Source organism: Zootoca vivipara, chromosome Z1 (assembly GCF_965207765.1).
Source record: "Zootoca vivipara chromosome Z1, rZooViv2.hap1.1, whole genome shotgun sequence".
Taxonomy (NCBI): Eukaryota; Metazoa; Chordata; class Lepidosauria; order Squamata; family Lacertidae; genus Zootoca; species Zootoca vivipara.
This window is the reverse complement of record NC_142583.1, coordinates 4,398,695-4,411,418: the sequence shown is the minus strand read 5'-3', so window position 1 is coordinate 4,411,418 and position 12,724 is coordinate 4,398,695. Positions and strand designations below refer to the sequence as shown.

At 43.9% G+C, this 12,724-nt stretch overlaps 1 protein-coding gene across 1 annotated transcript in view; it reads right to left on the bottom strand.

The window, feature by feature from the left end:
* TRMT44 (tRNA methyltransferase 44 homolog) overlaps positions 1 to 12,724 on the bottom strand; it is a 28,665-nt gene that overhangs the window by 685 nt on the left and 15,256 nt on the right. Inside the window, exons 9-10 of the mRNA XM_088657652.1 lie at positions 11,052 to 11,436; positions 2,266 to 2,382 (exon numbers count right to left, since the gene is read on the bottom strand). Coding sequence (XP_088513778.1) covers positions 2,266 to 2,382; positions 11,052 to 11,436 — 502 coding nt within the window. The remainder of the gene's footprint in view (positions 1 to 2,265; positions 2,383 to 11,051; positions 11,437 to 12,724) is intronic.

Here is a 12,724-nt window from a genome sequence, read left to right as displayed (position 1 = left end):
ATACCGTGTTTCTCATATTATAAGACATGTCTTATATTTATTTTTTCCTCAAAAAAACACACTATGGCTTATTTTCAAGGGATGTCTTATTTTTTTCCTCCTCCTCCTGCCGCAGCCGGCATTGCTGCTGCGCCTATCACTATGTCTTATTTTCGGGGTATGGCTTATATTCCTTGAATGCTTAAAAATCCTGCTATGGCTTATTTTATGGGTATGTCTTAAAATATGAGAAACAGGGTAGAAGAACTCAAATGGGTTACAAGTAGCAACAATCTGCTAATAAAAGATCGGGGAAAATAAGAAAAATAAAATAAAATCAAAGAACTTGTGCCTTCAACATGAACTCAATTTCTGTAATGCATCTCAAGCTGAATTCAAATGCTCAGCTTTTGGTTTGTTTTTTCAAAAGGGAGCTGGGGAAAACTTCCCTTAACTTAATGTAAAATGCTCAGTGGTACAGAATGTTTTGCATGCCAAAAGGCCACAAGTTCAATCCCTTTTATCTCCAGGTAGGGCTGGAAAAATGCCTGTTTGAAATCCCGGAGAGTCTATCCTTATGTCACTGTGGTGCTTGCAGTGCTCTTAATTCACCATTACCCAGTTTCAGCCCACACATAAGAAAGTATAAGGTATATAAAGGGTATGTTCCAGTGAGCTGGTAATTCTGTTATTCCACATTAAGAGGGAGGAGGCAGGGGGGAATCCTGGAACACTTGGCCTTTCCAGTCAGAAAACAGAACTAAACTGGGAGTTGCTATCTCTCAGGATGAGTGACCGACTGGCTCCTCTAATCTATTGAGGAATTATTGTAAATATAATACTCTCCTGCATTATCAGCAAATGTTAATTGCTACTAAAAAGACTTTACTTTTCTAAACACTGTTTTTTTAAAATAAAAAAGAGAGAGAATACAATGCACCCTAAAAAATTTTTTACTATATATTTTCTAGCTAATTTGTGAGATGCCTTGGAGGGAAAGTAAACAAATACTTAATGAAGTACAGAGTTAAATAAAAAAAGGCAAATTTGATACTACCTACATACTGATGCATCAAATTATAAAAATATTTTCTGCTAGGCTTCAGCACTGAAAAAGCATATTATCTTCACAAAGAACACCCATCCTGCACCATAAAGACTTATCTTCTCAAGTTCTATCTTGACTAAATTACTGCAGCCTGCCTGTATCTGTTGAGCTAAGTTTCCACGGTAGATTTACTTCATTCCTGCCATGATCCACAATCCTCTCCCATGAGCTTGTGAAGGAAGAATTATCAACAACAAAGTGTTGGTGCTGACCTTTATTTATTTTATTTTTTTTCAAATAATTTTTATTATTTTCCATTAACCACATCACTGTAAATACATCCTAATTCCAATTTTCCTCTCTTTTTCGCCTTTTTTCTTATTTTTCTTATCTTTTTGGCCTTCTTTTTCTTAAGCCTTCTTTTGTCTTTTTTGTTTTTGGTTTTGTCTTTTGGTTCTATGACCTTTAAAGCCCTAAACGGCTTCGGCCCAGTATACCTGAAGGAGCTTCTCCACCTCCATCGTTCTGCCAGGACACTGAGGTCCAGCTCCAAGGGCTTTCTGGCAGTTCCCTCACTGCGAGAAGCCAAGTTACAGGCAGAGGGCCTTCTTGGTGGTGGCGCCAGCCCTATGGAACGGCCCCCCATCAGATGTCAAGGAAATAAACAACTATCTGACTTTTAGAAGACATCTGAAGGCAGCCCTGTTTAGGGACGTTTTTAATGTTTGATGTTTTATCGTGTTTTTAATATTCTGTTGGGAGCCGCCCAGAGTGGCTGGGGAAACCCAGCCAGATGGGTGGGGTATAAATAATAAAATTATTATTATTATTATTAAGCCATGGCTGGAGAGGAGCAGATATGATGTGGAACCAATACCAAGTTTACAGCTTCAGGACTCCTAGGAAGCCTACACTCTGCCAGAATCCCAGTGCCCGAGCCCCATTCCACTCCGGCGCCCTGCGTTACTTTTTTGAGTAGCATGGAGCCTACAGGTGCCCAAGCCACCGTGTCACTCCCAGAAAAGATGCACGGCTCGGGGGCAGCAAGTGCCACCCCCCCCATGGTGTGGCACCCAGTGTCCCCTGCCCCCCAGCTACACCGTTGCTCTTGTTTGAATCCAATACTCAACATGCTTGTTACAGAGGCGAAGCAGTCCTTAGACTAAGATCATTCATCTTCCACATACTTAAACCAACATATAAGAGACTACCTATCGCTGAACAAACCTTGTCCTTACCTTCAAACACTTGATGATTGTTTCTAAGTAAGGTCTGGAGGCCTCCATATTCATTCTTCAGCCTCTTTAAAGTGTCCTTGTCCAAATGCTCTGCAATTTCACTCAAGGGGAGACTCTCTGCAGAAAACAATATATTTATGTAAAGTAATTGCTAAACCTCAGCAATATTTTCAGTTCTGAGCTTCTGAGAACAGCAGGCCACTAATCTTAATTTGTGCTATGGAAAATACCCTTGTCTATGTAGGCAAATAAAACAAATTCCACCCTGTGCCTCCAGTCTGCATGCTTAATTTTGCTGGAAGAGGCACTAAAGGAAGATGCTCTCACTGGTCGTGGGTGCATCAGCATATTTAGCTACTACTTTTAAGCAGTAAGTTGCTCTTTTAAGAGGTCAGTTGTTCCTTGGACACAAGGTTTGTGCACTCACAATTGGAGGTTGTACATCCATGAACTAAGTTATCCTGTATAAGACAAGAGCTCTGACCAATACAGAGCAATGTAGCTACTACTGCCATTTGAGGGAATCTATTTTCTGTAATTTTCATACTTACTTATTATAATTTTGATGGTTACAGAACTTTCACATTCACGTGCCTAAGCTGCTACAATGTATATCAACATTAAACAATCCACTTCTTTCTATACAACTGTCTGTGGACCACTATGCTTATTGTGCAAGTGAGGACAGGATGCTGAGCTTTGACCAAAAAAAGGGTATTCAAAACTCCCTGTGCAGTATAATAACACTGTCTGTGGCCTCATCTTGCATGCTGACTACAGAAAGTGGGATATGGAGAAAAGAGATATAGCTGGTGGTGAAGCATCAAATATATCCCTGTGAATGTATCCTAAGGTTTCAATGAAAATGCTTCATTTCAAGATGGAATGTGTGTTGTATTGGTAAAGTTGATGTGCACAGCGAGAACGATTTCAACATTTTGCCCAGTTATATAATGTCAATACAGTGATGGTGGTGAAGGGTTTCTACTATCTTGTCACCTGGAAGTGTTATCCAGCACAGCTTTTGCAAGTGGTAAAGGGTCTTCTGAGTACCACCTGGAGCCTTCAAAGAGTCACTGTGACCCTTTTGCTAAGCATTTCCCAGAGAAAATCACTCACACCCATGATGACCTTGACACTATGGTTATGAGAAGAGTCACAGGTGGACAGGACCAACATTCTATCTAGCACTGTTCTTGGAGCCCTGCTACCTGTTTGCTGGATCCCTGCCCATCTTGTCTGGTTAAATCAGTAAAATCAAGAGTGGAAGTCTGGACTTTGGTTTGGGGGCTTTAAGATGGTGTTTGCGAAGCCATTCCTTAAAAAAAGGCTAAATTCAGATCTTCTGGCATTGGCCACTGACTAGCCATTCTTCAGCAAGGTATTGGTGTGGGTTTTGACTTGGTAACACCATAAACTTTTCATGCTGCTGATCATTTTGATCAGCTTGAGGCCCACGTATGAAAGAGAAATGGCCTTGACTGCTGTGGTGGATGACTGATGCCATAGAATGGATGCAAGGAGAGGGCAAAGAGAAGAAGAGTTAGTTCTTCTAGACCCTTTGGAGACTTTCAAGACCATCAGTCATGGTATCCTTCTGGATATCATCATTGGGCTTAGAGGGCTTACAGTGGTTCTGATCATTTCTGGATGGGTGCTGCCAGATGGTAATAGTGCTGAGGGAATATTGCTCTGCCCTGTGACCTTTGGCTTACAAGGCAATGGAGGACTTCCCTGAAATTTGTTCTACAAGGTCAGAACATGTATTCAAAGAGGTACTACCAGAAACATAGACCACTTATAAACGCCATCTCCAACTCCTCGAAAGATTCCATCAATGTTGTCTACGAAAAATTTTACACGTCACTTGGGAAGACAGGCGAACTACCGTAATATCAGTGTACTACTGGAAGAAGCAAAGATCACCACCAGTGTTGAAGCAATGATTCTTCAACATCAACTTCGTTGGACTGGTCATGTTGTGTGGATGTCTTCCAAAGCAACTACTCTATTCCGAACTTTAAAATAGAAAGTGTAATGCTGGTGGTCAACAAAAGAGGTTTAAAGACTGTCTCAAGGCAAATCTTTAAAAGTGTAGCATAAACACTGACAACTGGGAAACACTGGCCTGCGAGCACTCCAATTGGAGAACAGCCTTTACCAAAGGTGTCATGGGCTTTGGAGAAACTCAATCTTCAGGACACAAGGGAGAAACGTGCTAAGAGGAAGGCATGCTTGGCAAATCCACACCGTGATCAACTCCTGCCTGGAAACCAATGTCTCCACTGTGGAAGGACATGTGGATCCAGAATTGGCCTCCACAGTCACTTATGGACCCATTGTTAAAACCGTGTTTACGGAAGACAATTTTACTCGGCTACGAGTGATTGCCAAAGAGAAGAGAAGAAAAGAGAAAAACTAACAAATTGGTTTGCTATTAGGTAAAGGGTAAAGAGACCCCTGACCATTAGGTCCAGTCGTGACCGACTCTGGGGTTGCAGCGCTCATCTCACGTTATTGGCCGAGGGAGCCGGCATACAGCTTCCAGGTCATGTGGCCAGCATGACAAAGCCGCCTCTGGCAAACCAGAGCAGCACATGGAAATGCCGTTTACCTCCCCACTGTAGCAGTACCTATTTATCTACTTGCACTTTGACGTGCTTTTGAACTGCTAGGTTGGCAGGAGCTGGGACCAAGCAATGGGAGTTCACCCCGTCGCGGAGATTCGAACCGCCGACCTTCTGATCGGCAAGCTCTAGGCTCTGTGGTTTAATCCACAGTGCCACCCGGTTTGCTATTAATCTACTGTTAAACTTACCATGTGACCAATTTGGTATTATAGAAAACCTATGACCATCAACTGAATGCAAGTGAGTTGGCGGAGGCATTAGCAGCCAGCAGCTATTCTGTTTAGCTTATTCCAGTCTCTGGGAGCAGAGCCTGGAGTGCTGTCTCATGGTGTATGTAGGATCAAGATACATGGTGTGTGTGGGGGGGGGGGAGTTGGGCCAGTGACCTGCAACACCTGTGCCATGTTAGTCTTCCTGCCTAGGAATGTCCAAAAGTACACCTGCAGCAAGTGCAAGTTGGTTGCCTTGCTGGAAGAGAAGGTACAGCAACTTGAGGCCCAACTATCCACATGAGGAATTTCTCACTAGACCAGAGTTGACTGTCCTGGAACAGAGACGTAGGCGGGGGGCGCCTAGGGGAGGAAGAAGATCACTCAGTGGAGGAGTCAACCTTCTGGAGGAGCGTGACACACAGAAGTAGAACTGTCAGGAGCCATGCTGTGTCACTGGAGTTGGAAAACTGATTCCATGCCACTGATTCTGGGCCAGGGGAGCAAGAATAGCAGGTGCAGACCTCAGAAAACAGGTGGCTGTGGAAGGTACGGTGCACAGAACAATTCTTGCCACACCCCAGAGGAGGAAGAGATGTGGCTCACTACTGAGAGGGACAGGGGCAGCAGTGCAGAGTTAACAGGATGTCCCGGGAGGTGTCCTGTCTTCCAGGTGCAAAGATTCACAATGTGACAGAAAAGTTGCCAAGTCTTATAAAGCCTTCTGACTGCAACGCCTTCCTTCTGATTCACATGCGTACAAATGACATTGCCAGACATAGCCTTTGTATGGCAAGGGACTATGTAACTCTATGGCAAGTTCTTAAAGAAATGGGAGTGCCTGATCACCTCATCTGTCTCCTGAGAAATCTCTATGTGGGACAAGACGCTACAGTTAGAGCTGGATATGGAACTGATTGGTTCAAAATTGGGAAAGGAGTATGACAAGGTTGTATAACTTATATGCAGAATTCATCATGCGAAAGGCTGGACTAGATGAATCCCAAGCCGGAATTAAGATTGCCGGAAGAAAATCAACAACCTCAGATATGCAGATGACACAACCTTGATGGCAGAAAGTGAGGAGGAATTAAAGAACCTTTTAATGAGGGTGAAAGAGGAGAGCGCAAAATATGGTCTGAAGCTCAACATAAAAAAAAACCAAGATCATGGCCACTGGTCCCATCACCTCCTGGCAAATAGAAGGGGAAGAAATGGAGGCAGTGAGAGATTTTACTTTCTTGGGCTCCTTGATCACTGCAGATGGCGACAGCAGTCACGAAATTAAAAGACGCTTTCTTCTTGGGAGAAAAGCAATGACAAACCTAGACAGCATCTTAAAAAGCAGAGACATCACCTTGCCGACAAAGGTCTGTATAGTTAAAGCTATGGTTTTCCCAGTAGTGATGTATGGAAGTGAGAGCTGGACCATAAAGAAGGCTGATCACCAAAGAATTGATGCTTTTGAATTATGGTGCTGGAGGAGACTCTTGAGAGTCCCATGGACTGCAAGAAGATCAAACCTATCCATTCTGAAGGAAATTAGCCCCGAGTGCTCACTATAAGGACAGATACTGAAGCTGAGGCTCCAATACTTTGGCCACCTCATGAGAAGAGAAGACTACCTGGAAAAGACCCTGATGTTGGGAAAGATGGAGGGCACTAGGAGAAGGGGACGACAGAGGACAAAATGGTTGGACAGTGTTCTCAAAGCTATGAACATGAGTTTGACCAAACTGTGGGAGGCAGTGGAAGACAGGAGTGCCTGGCGCGCTCTGGTACATGGGGTCACGAAGAGTCGGACACGACTAAACAACTAAACAACAACAACATGAAACTCTGGGGCACAGGTGGTTTTTTCAACCTTCCTGGTCAAGATCATGGCCCAGGGAGAGAGAGGAAAATATTGGAAATGAAACCACTGGCTAACATTATTCTAGACCAGGGGTCAGCAAGGTTTATCTTGCCTGGGCCAGATCGGTCCCGCGGAGATCCCTCAGTGGGCCGGATCATGCACGCACGCACCTGCGATTTTCGGCATCTGTGCATGTGTAGACATGATTTCAAGCACCGCGGAAGCGAGTCCCTGTGCTGCACTGCACCAGTTTAGCGCAGCGCGCGAGCGGGCAATTTGGTTCAGGAGCAGCTCGTGGGCCCTAGGTTGCTGACCCCTGTTCAGACTACATCAACAGAAGAATAGAGTCCTGATCAAGGGAAGTAGTGGTACTACTTTCTCCTGCCTTGGTCAGACCACACCTGGAGTCGTGTGTCCAGTTCTGGGCGCCACAATTCAAGAAGAATATTGGCAAGCTGGAACCTGTGCAGAGGAGGGTGACCAAGAGGATCAAGGGTCTGGAAACCAAGACTGCTGAAGAATGGTTGATGAAGTTGGGTATGTTTAGCCTGGAAAAAAGGAGACTGAGAGGAGTTAAGACAACCTACTTCAAATATCTCAAGGGCTGTCACATGGAAGATGGAGCAAGCTTATTTTCTCCTGCTTTGAAGGCTAGGACCCCAACCAATGGATTCAAGTTACAAGAAAAATGGTTCTGAATAACATGTGGAAGAACTTTCTGACAGTAAGAGCTGCTCAACTTGGGAAATTGGCCTCCCTTGGGAAATTGTGGACTCTTCTTCATTGGAGGTTTTTAAGCAGAGGTTGGATGGCCCTCTGTCATGGATGCTTTAGTTGAGATTCCTGCATTGCAGGGAGTGGACTAGAGGGCCCTCAGCGTCCCTTCCAGCTCTACAGTTCTATGAATCTACAAATGTGGTAAAGCAGCAATAGTCAACATAAAAAGGCTTTGGGGTAGACCAGATAGAAACTTAATGAGAAACTCATGTCTTCTAGCTGTCATGAATATATTAAAGGATGTGGTCAATTTACAACATCTCTTAACAATTTGCACAATAAATCTGAAAAGGGAGAATCTACAAGTATTGGTGTACTTGGGAGGTTACTGTCTTCTACAGGAGACAACGGAACAAGCAAGAGGATGCTCTGGCCAAGGGGAGAAGCTGAGCAGATGGGAAACAGACATAAGGGCAAATGAGAAACACATTTCCATTTGGAACTTATGGCAACATTTGTTTTTAACTGAAATAAATGGGGCCCGTTGGATGAATTTCTCTATTGGTTTTAAAAAAGACTGCACCCTCAACTCTGTTGTTTACTCATACTGAATTACAACCCAGTGTTCAGAATGCAAAGGGGGCTTGCTCAGGAGAGGGAGGGAGACCCAGAGGTGCCATCTTTCTCCTTTTTTGTTGATACTTGACCCGCCAGCCCTCAGGGCTGCTGTCTGGCTCTTGCCACACTTCCCCTTTTGAAGCTGAGGACTGAAGGAAGAAATGTTGCTAGAGAGAGGAGAGACTGAGATCTACCATCCTTTCCCAAGGTACCTTCACTGCAGGGAAAGTGGTGATCTCACTGCTGGTAACCATGTTGGTGTTTATAAAGCGATGAAAGCAGGAGAATGCACATCAAACTTTTTTGGGGTATCACTCGTAACACTTTTCACTGCTTTCTTGGCATCTGTGTTCTCTAGTTGTTGAGGAGAGCAATGGTGCCTCCACTTGTGTGAAGGACAGCATGAGATCTGGCCAAGTGAAACCCCAGTAGATTGTGGTTTCTGCAACCCGAGAGGAAAGAATAGTAACGCTTTAGTTCAGCACCTTTCCTGCTCTGAGGGAGAAAGGGTGAAACTGAGTGTGGGGGGCCAAGAACTTCAGGGCTGTGGTGCAACAAAATGATCGCCTGAGTACCTCCCTATAACTGTGTCTTTCCCCCCAGAAAAGCAAAAGCAGAAGTATAATTCAAACGATGTGATATGAACGATGCTAGAGCCCTCCTGCTCCTAACCAAGCAGGGCTGATCCTGGAGCTGATGGACACCCCTCCATGCTGATGTTCTTGCTAGAGGATCCAGCCTGCCAACCAAGAAGTGGTACATGACAGGACTAAAGGCTTCCTTACCTTGGAACCACTGGACAACTATAGTTAAAGTTGCATCCTAAGTGGGTAATCTATAGTGTGAACAGACCATTGAATCTGGACTAACAGAAAATTAGGTCAGATGTAAGAGGGGAAGTCAGAGCACATGAGCACAAGGCTTGTTCACACAGAATCAAACCATGATTTTTTGGTTACATCTCAGCCAACTGAGGGAAGGTCTCCAAAAACTTTCTCTCTGCTCTAGGCTCACATTTATTCAGTACAAAAACAAGAAGTTGAAAACAGACAAAACAAAGCCTTGGACAGAGTACTATTTATTCCGAGCTTCCCAGGGATGAATCCTAAAATCTGTTTATGATCCTTGGGCTAAGTCCTAGAATATAAGAGGAAGAACTGCTTATGAGCATGTGAATAATGCATTTCACACACTGCTAGGAATTACAGTGTGTCCACCCACATATATTTAAAACCAAGAATCCAGGCTCACCACCAGACATATTACTCAGGCACGGCCCCAGCTCCTCTTTTTGGAAATGAAGCACTACCATATCCCCTCTACTAGAATTATACACATTTATCATCTACAAAAATCCACTCTTGGTTTCTCCCCTATCTCCAAGAAATACCCTCTCCCCAAAACATTAGCAATTCTACCATTATTTGGGTGCACCCAAGGAGGGCTATGGCCCAAGAGAAGCCTAGAAATCTCTTGTTAATTAAGGGCTGTATCTAAAGAATAATTTCTTTCCAGGCATGCTGTCTATGTCAAGCCTTTACTGTGACATTATAACACAATATATGGAACAACTGATTGGTTCAAAATTGGGAAAGGAGTACGACAAGGTTGTATATTGTCTCCCTGCTTATTTAACTTATATGCAGAATTCATCATGCGAAAGGCTGAACTAGATGAAACCCAAGCCGGAATTAAGATTGCCGGAAGAAATATCAACAACCTCAGATATGCAGATGACACAACCTTGATGGCAGAAAGCGAGGAGGAATTAAAGAACCTTTTAATGAGGGTGAAAGAGGAGAGCGCAAAATATGGTCTGAAGCTCAACATCAAAAAAACCAAGATCATGGCCACTGGTCCCATCACCTCCTGGCAAATAGAAGGGGAAGAAATGGAGGCAGTGAGAGATTTTACTTTCTTGGGCTCCTTGATCACTGCAGATGGTGACAGCAGTCACGAAATTAAAAGACGCCTGCTTCTTGGGAGAAAAGCGATGACAAACCTAGACAGCATCTTAAAAAGCAGAGACATCACCTTGCCGACAAAGGTCCGTATAGTTAAAGCTATGGTTTTCCCAGTAGTGATGCATGGAAGTGAGAGCTGGACCATAAAGAAGGCTGATCGCCGAAGAATTGATGCTTTTGAATTATGGTGCTGGAGGAGACTCTTGAGAGTCCCATGGACTGCAAGAAGATCAAACCTATCCATTCTTCAGGAAATCAGCCCTGAGTGCTCCCTGGAAGGACAGATCGTGAAGCTGAGGCTCCAATACTTTGGCCACCTCATGAGAAGAGAGGAATCTTTGGAAAAGACCCTGATGTTGGGAAAGATTGAGGGCACTAGGAGAAGGGGACGACAGAGGACGAGATGGTTGGACAGTGTTCTCGAAGCTACGAACATGAGTTTGACCAAACTGCGGGAGGCAGTGCAAGACAGGAGTGCCTGGCGTGCTCTGGTCCGTGGGGTCACGAAGAGTCGGACACGACTAAACGACTAAACAACAACATAACACAATATATTTATATGACTTGCTGGATGTCAACTTTTTGCATTCTAGAGACTCCATAATATTTCATGGTTGTTAGAAAACAATGGGTGCCTGCGATTTACAGTTCTGCATTCATGATGAATTCAGCATGATTACTCAGAATGCTTTCTAACATCCTTCAGATGAGGTTTGTGAATTCAAATATAATTGGCAATTTCAATTCATAGGAAATTTCCATTTTCATATAATATATGAAGCAAAGATCTCACCTCCTCGATTCCACGTGTTGGCCATTTCAAGTGGACTCCCTTTGGTTTCCTTTAACAGTAATTTTGCTACCTTCAGAACCACTTTGTCAACCAAATCCTGGGGGAGAGTAGTGCAATTTCTCACTTGTTCTTTTCCCCTGGGCAGAAATCCAGATATTAGGACTTTCCCCACATCTGTCTTTTGGGATACTTTTGTATCTGCTGCTGGGCAGATAGTGACCTCGCTTGCAGCTGGGAGGCTCTCATGTTGATGAAATCCATCTATTTGATGATCTGGTGCTACCATGGTGCTTGACTGGCGCCGACTGATATATTGTGCTCGCTGTTCATCAAGTACAGCACCTTGCGTTGCTAGATATGTTCTAGACGTCCCAATTAGGCATACCTAAGAGAAGCAGAATCAAAATTATATACCCTGAACAAAGAGACCCTCCCACTCAAGCGGTTTGCCTCAATTTTATTGTATTATAGGGCCGTAAGGCAACGCTCTCCTCCATACAACACATTAAATCCAGATCAGACAATGTTCAGCACATCAGATGTGACTGCAAAGCAGAGAGCATGATCCTCTTGTTTAAAGAGCCTATAGCCTTGGGGAAGGGAGAAGCTCACCAGAGGCAAGAGCCAAACTGGGCTAGGAATTTACTTCAGCCCCCACTCCCGCAATCCCAGAATAAGAAACTTTGCAATCAGAACTTCACCACTAAACGCTCTTCGGGATACTAGCCCAACTAGTCTTAATATTCGGTTTTTGGCTGTGGAAGACCCAGACAGGAAAAGGAACAGGGGAAAAGAACCACCAAGAGAGAACAGCCTCCCTCCTAATCCTTAAAAGTCTACCATGTAATAACTTGATCGTTTTAAGTTGCATTTCTGATGCGCCTACAGTGTGGTGCATCGTTCAGTTGGGGTATTAGATGGCATGAAAGCCCCAACTGTGATGTCTGCTTTACAAATAGTTGATTTGAACTTACAAGGTTCAAAACAACGTACGGTGCTATGGGCTGGCACTTTGATGCCAACTTCATGTGGATGTGGTATAAAACGTTTATAGATAAGCAACACCTATCTCAATAAGAAAACTTTTCTACACAGGTGTTTCTGGTGGGATTGATTCTTACTGCGTTTATATCCTGCTCTACCTCTCAAAGGAGTCCAGGGCAGCAAGAAGAAGAAGAAGACGAAGAAGAGTTTGGATTTGATATCCCACTTTATCACTACCCGAAGGAGTCTCAAAGCGGCTAACACTCTCCTTTCCCTTCCTCCCCCACAACAAACACTCTGTGATGTGAGTGAGGCTGAGAGACTTCAAAGAAGTGCGACTAGCCCAAGGTCACCCAGCAGCTGCATGTGGAGGAGCAGAGACATGAACCCGGTTCACCAGATTACGAGTCTACCGCTCTTAACCACTACACCACACTGGCTCTCCAGCAACAAGTGATTAAAAACAACAATTTAATAACATATTTTAAATGTCCAATTAGTCTGGATAATTTCAGTGTCCTGTATTTAACTCAAGTCCATATTGAAACCAGTGAGATTCTGTGCTCTTAGCTGTTCTGTATGAGAACTGTTCTGTATGCACTGATAGGACTGCTACAGCTCTACAATCTGTTTTTTTTTTAAAAAAAAAACAACAACAACTTTATTTCACTCTTCAAAATGTTACAAAA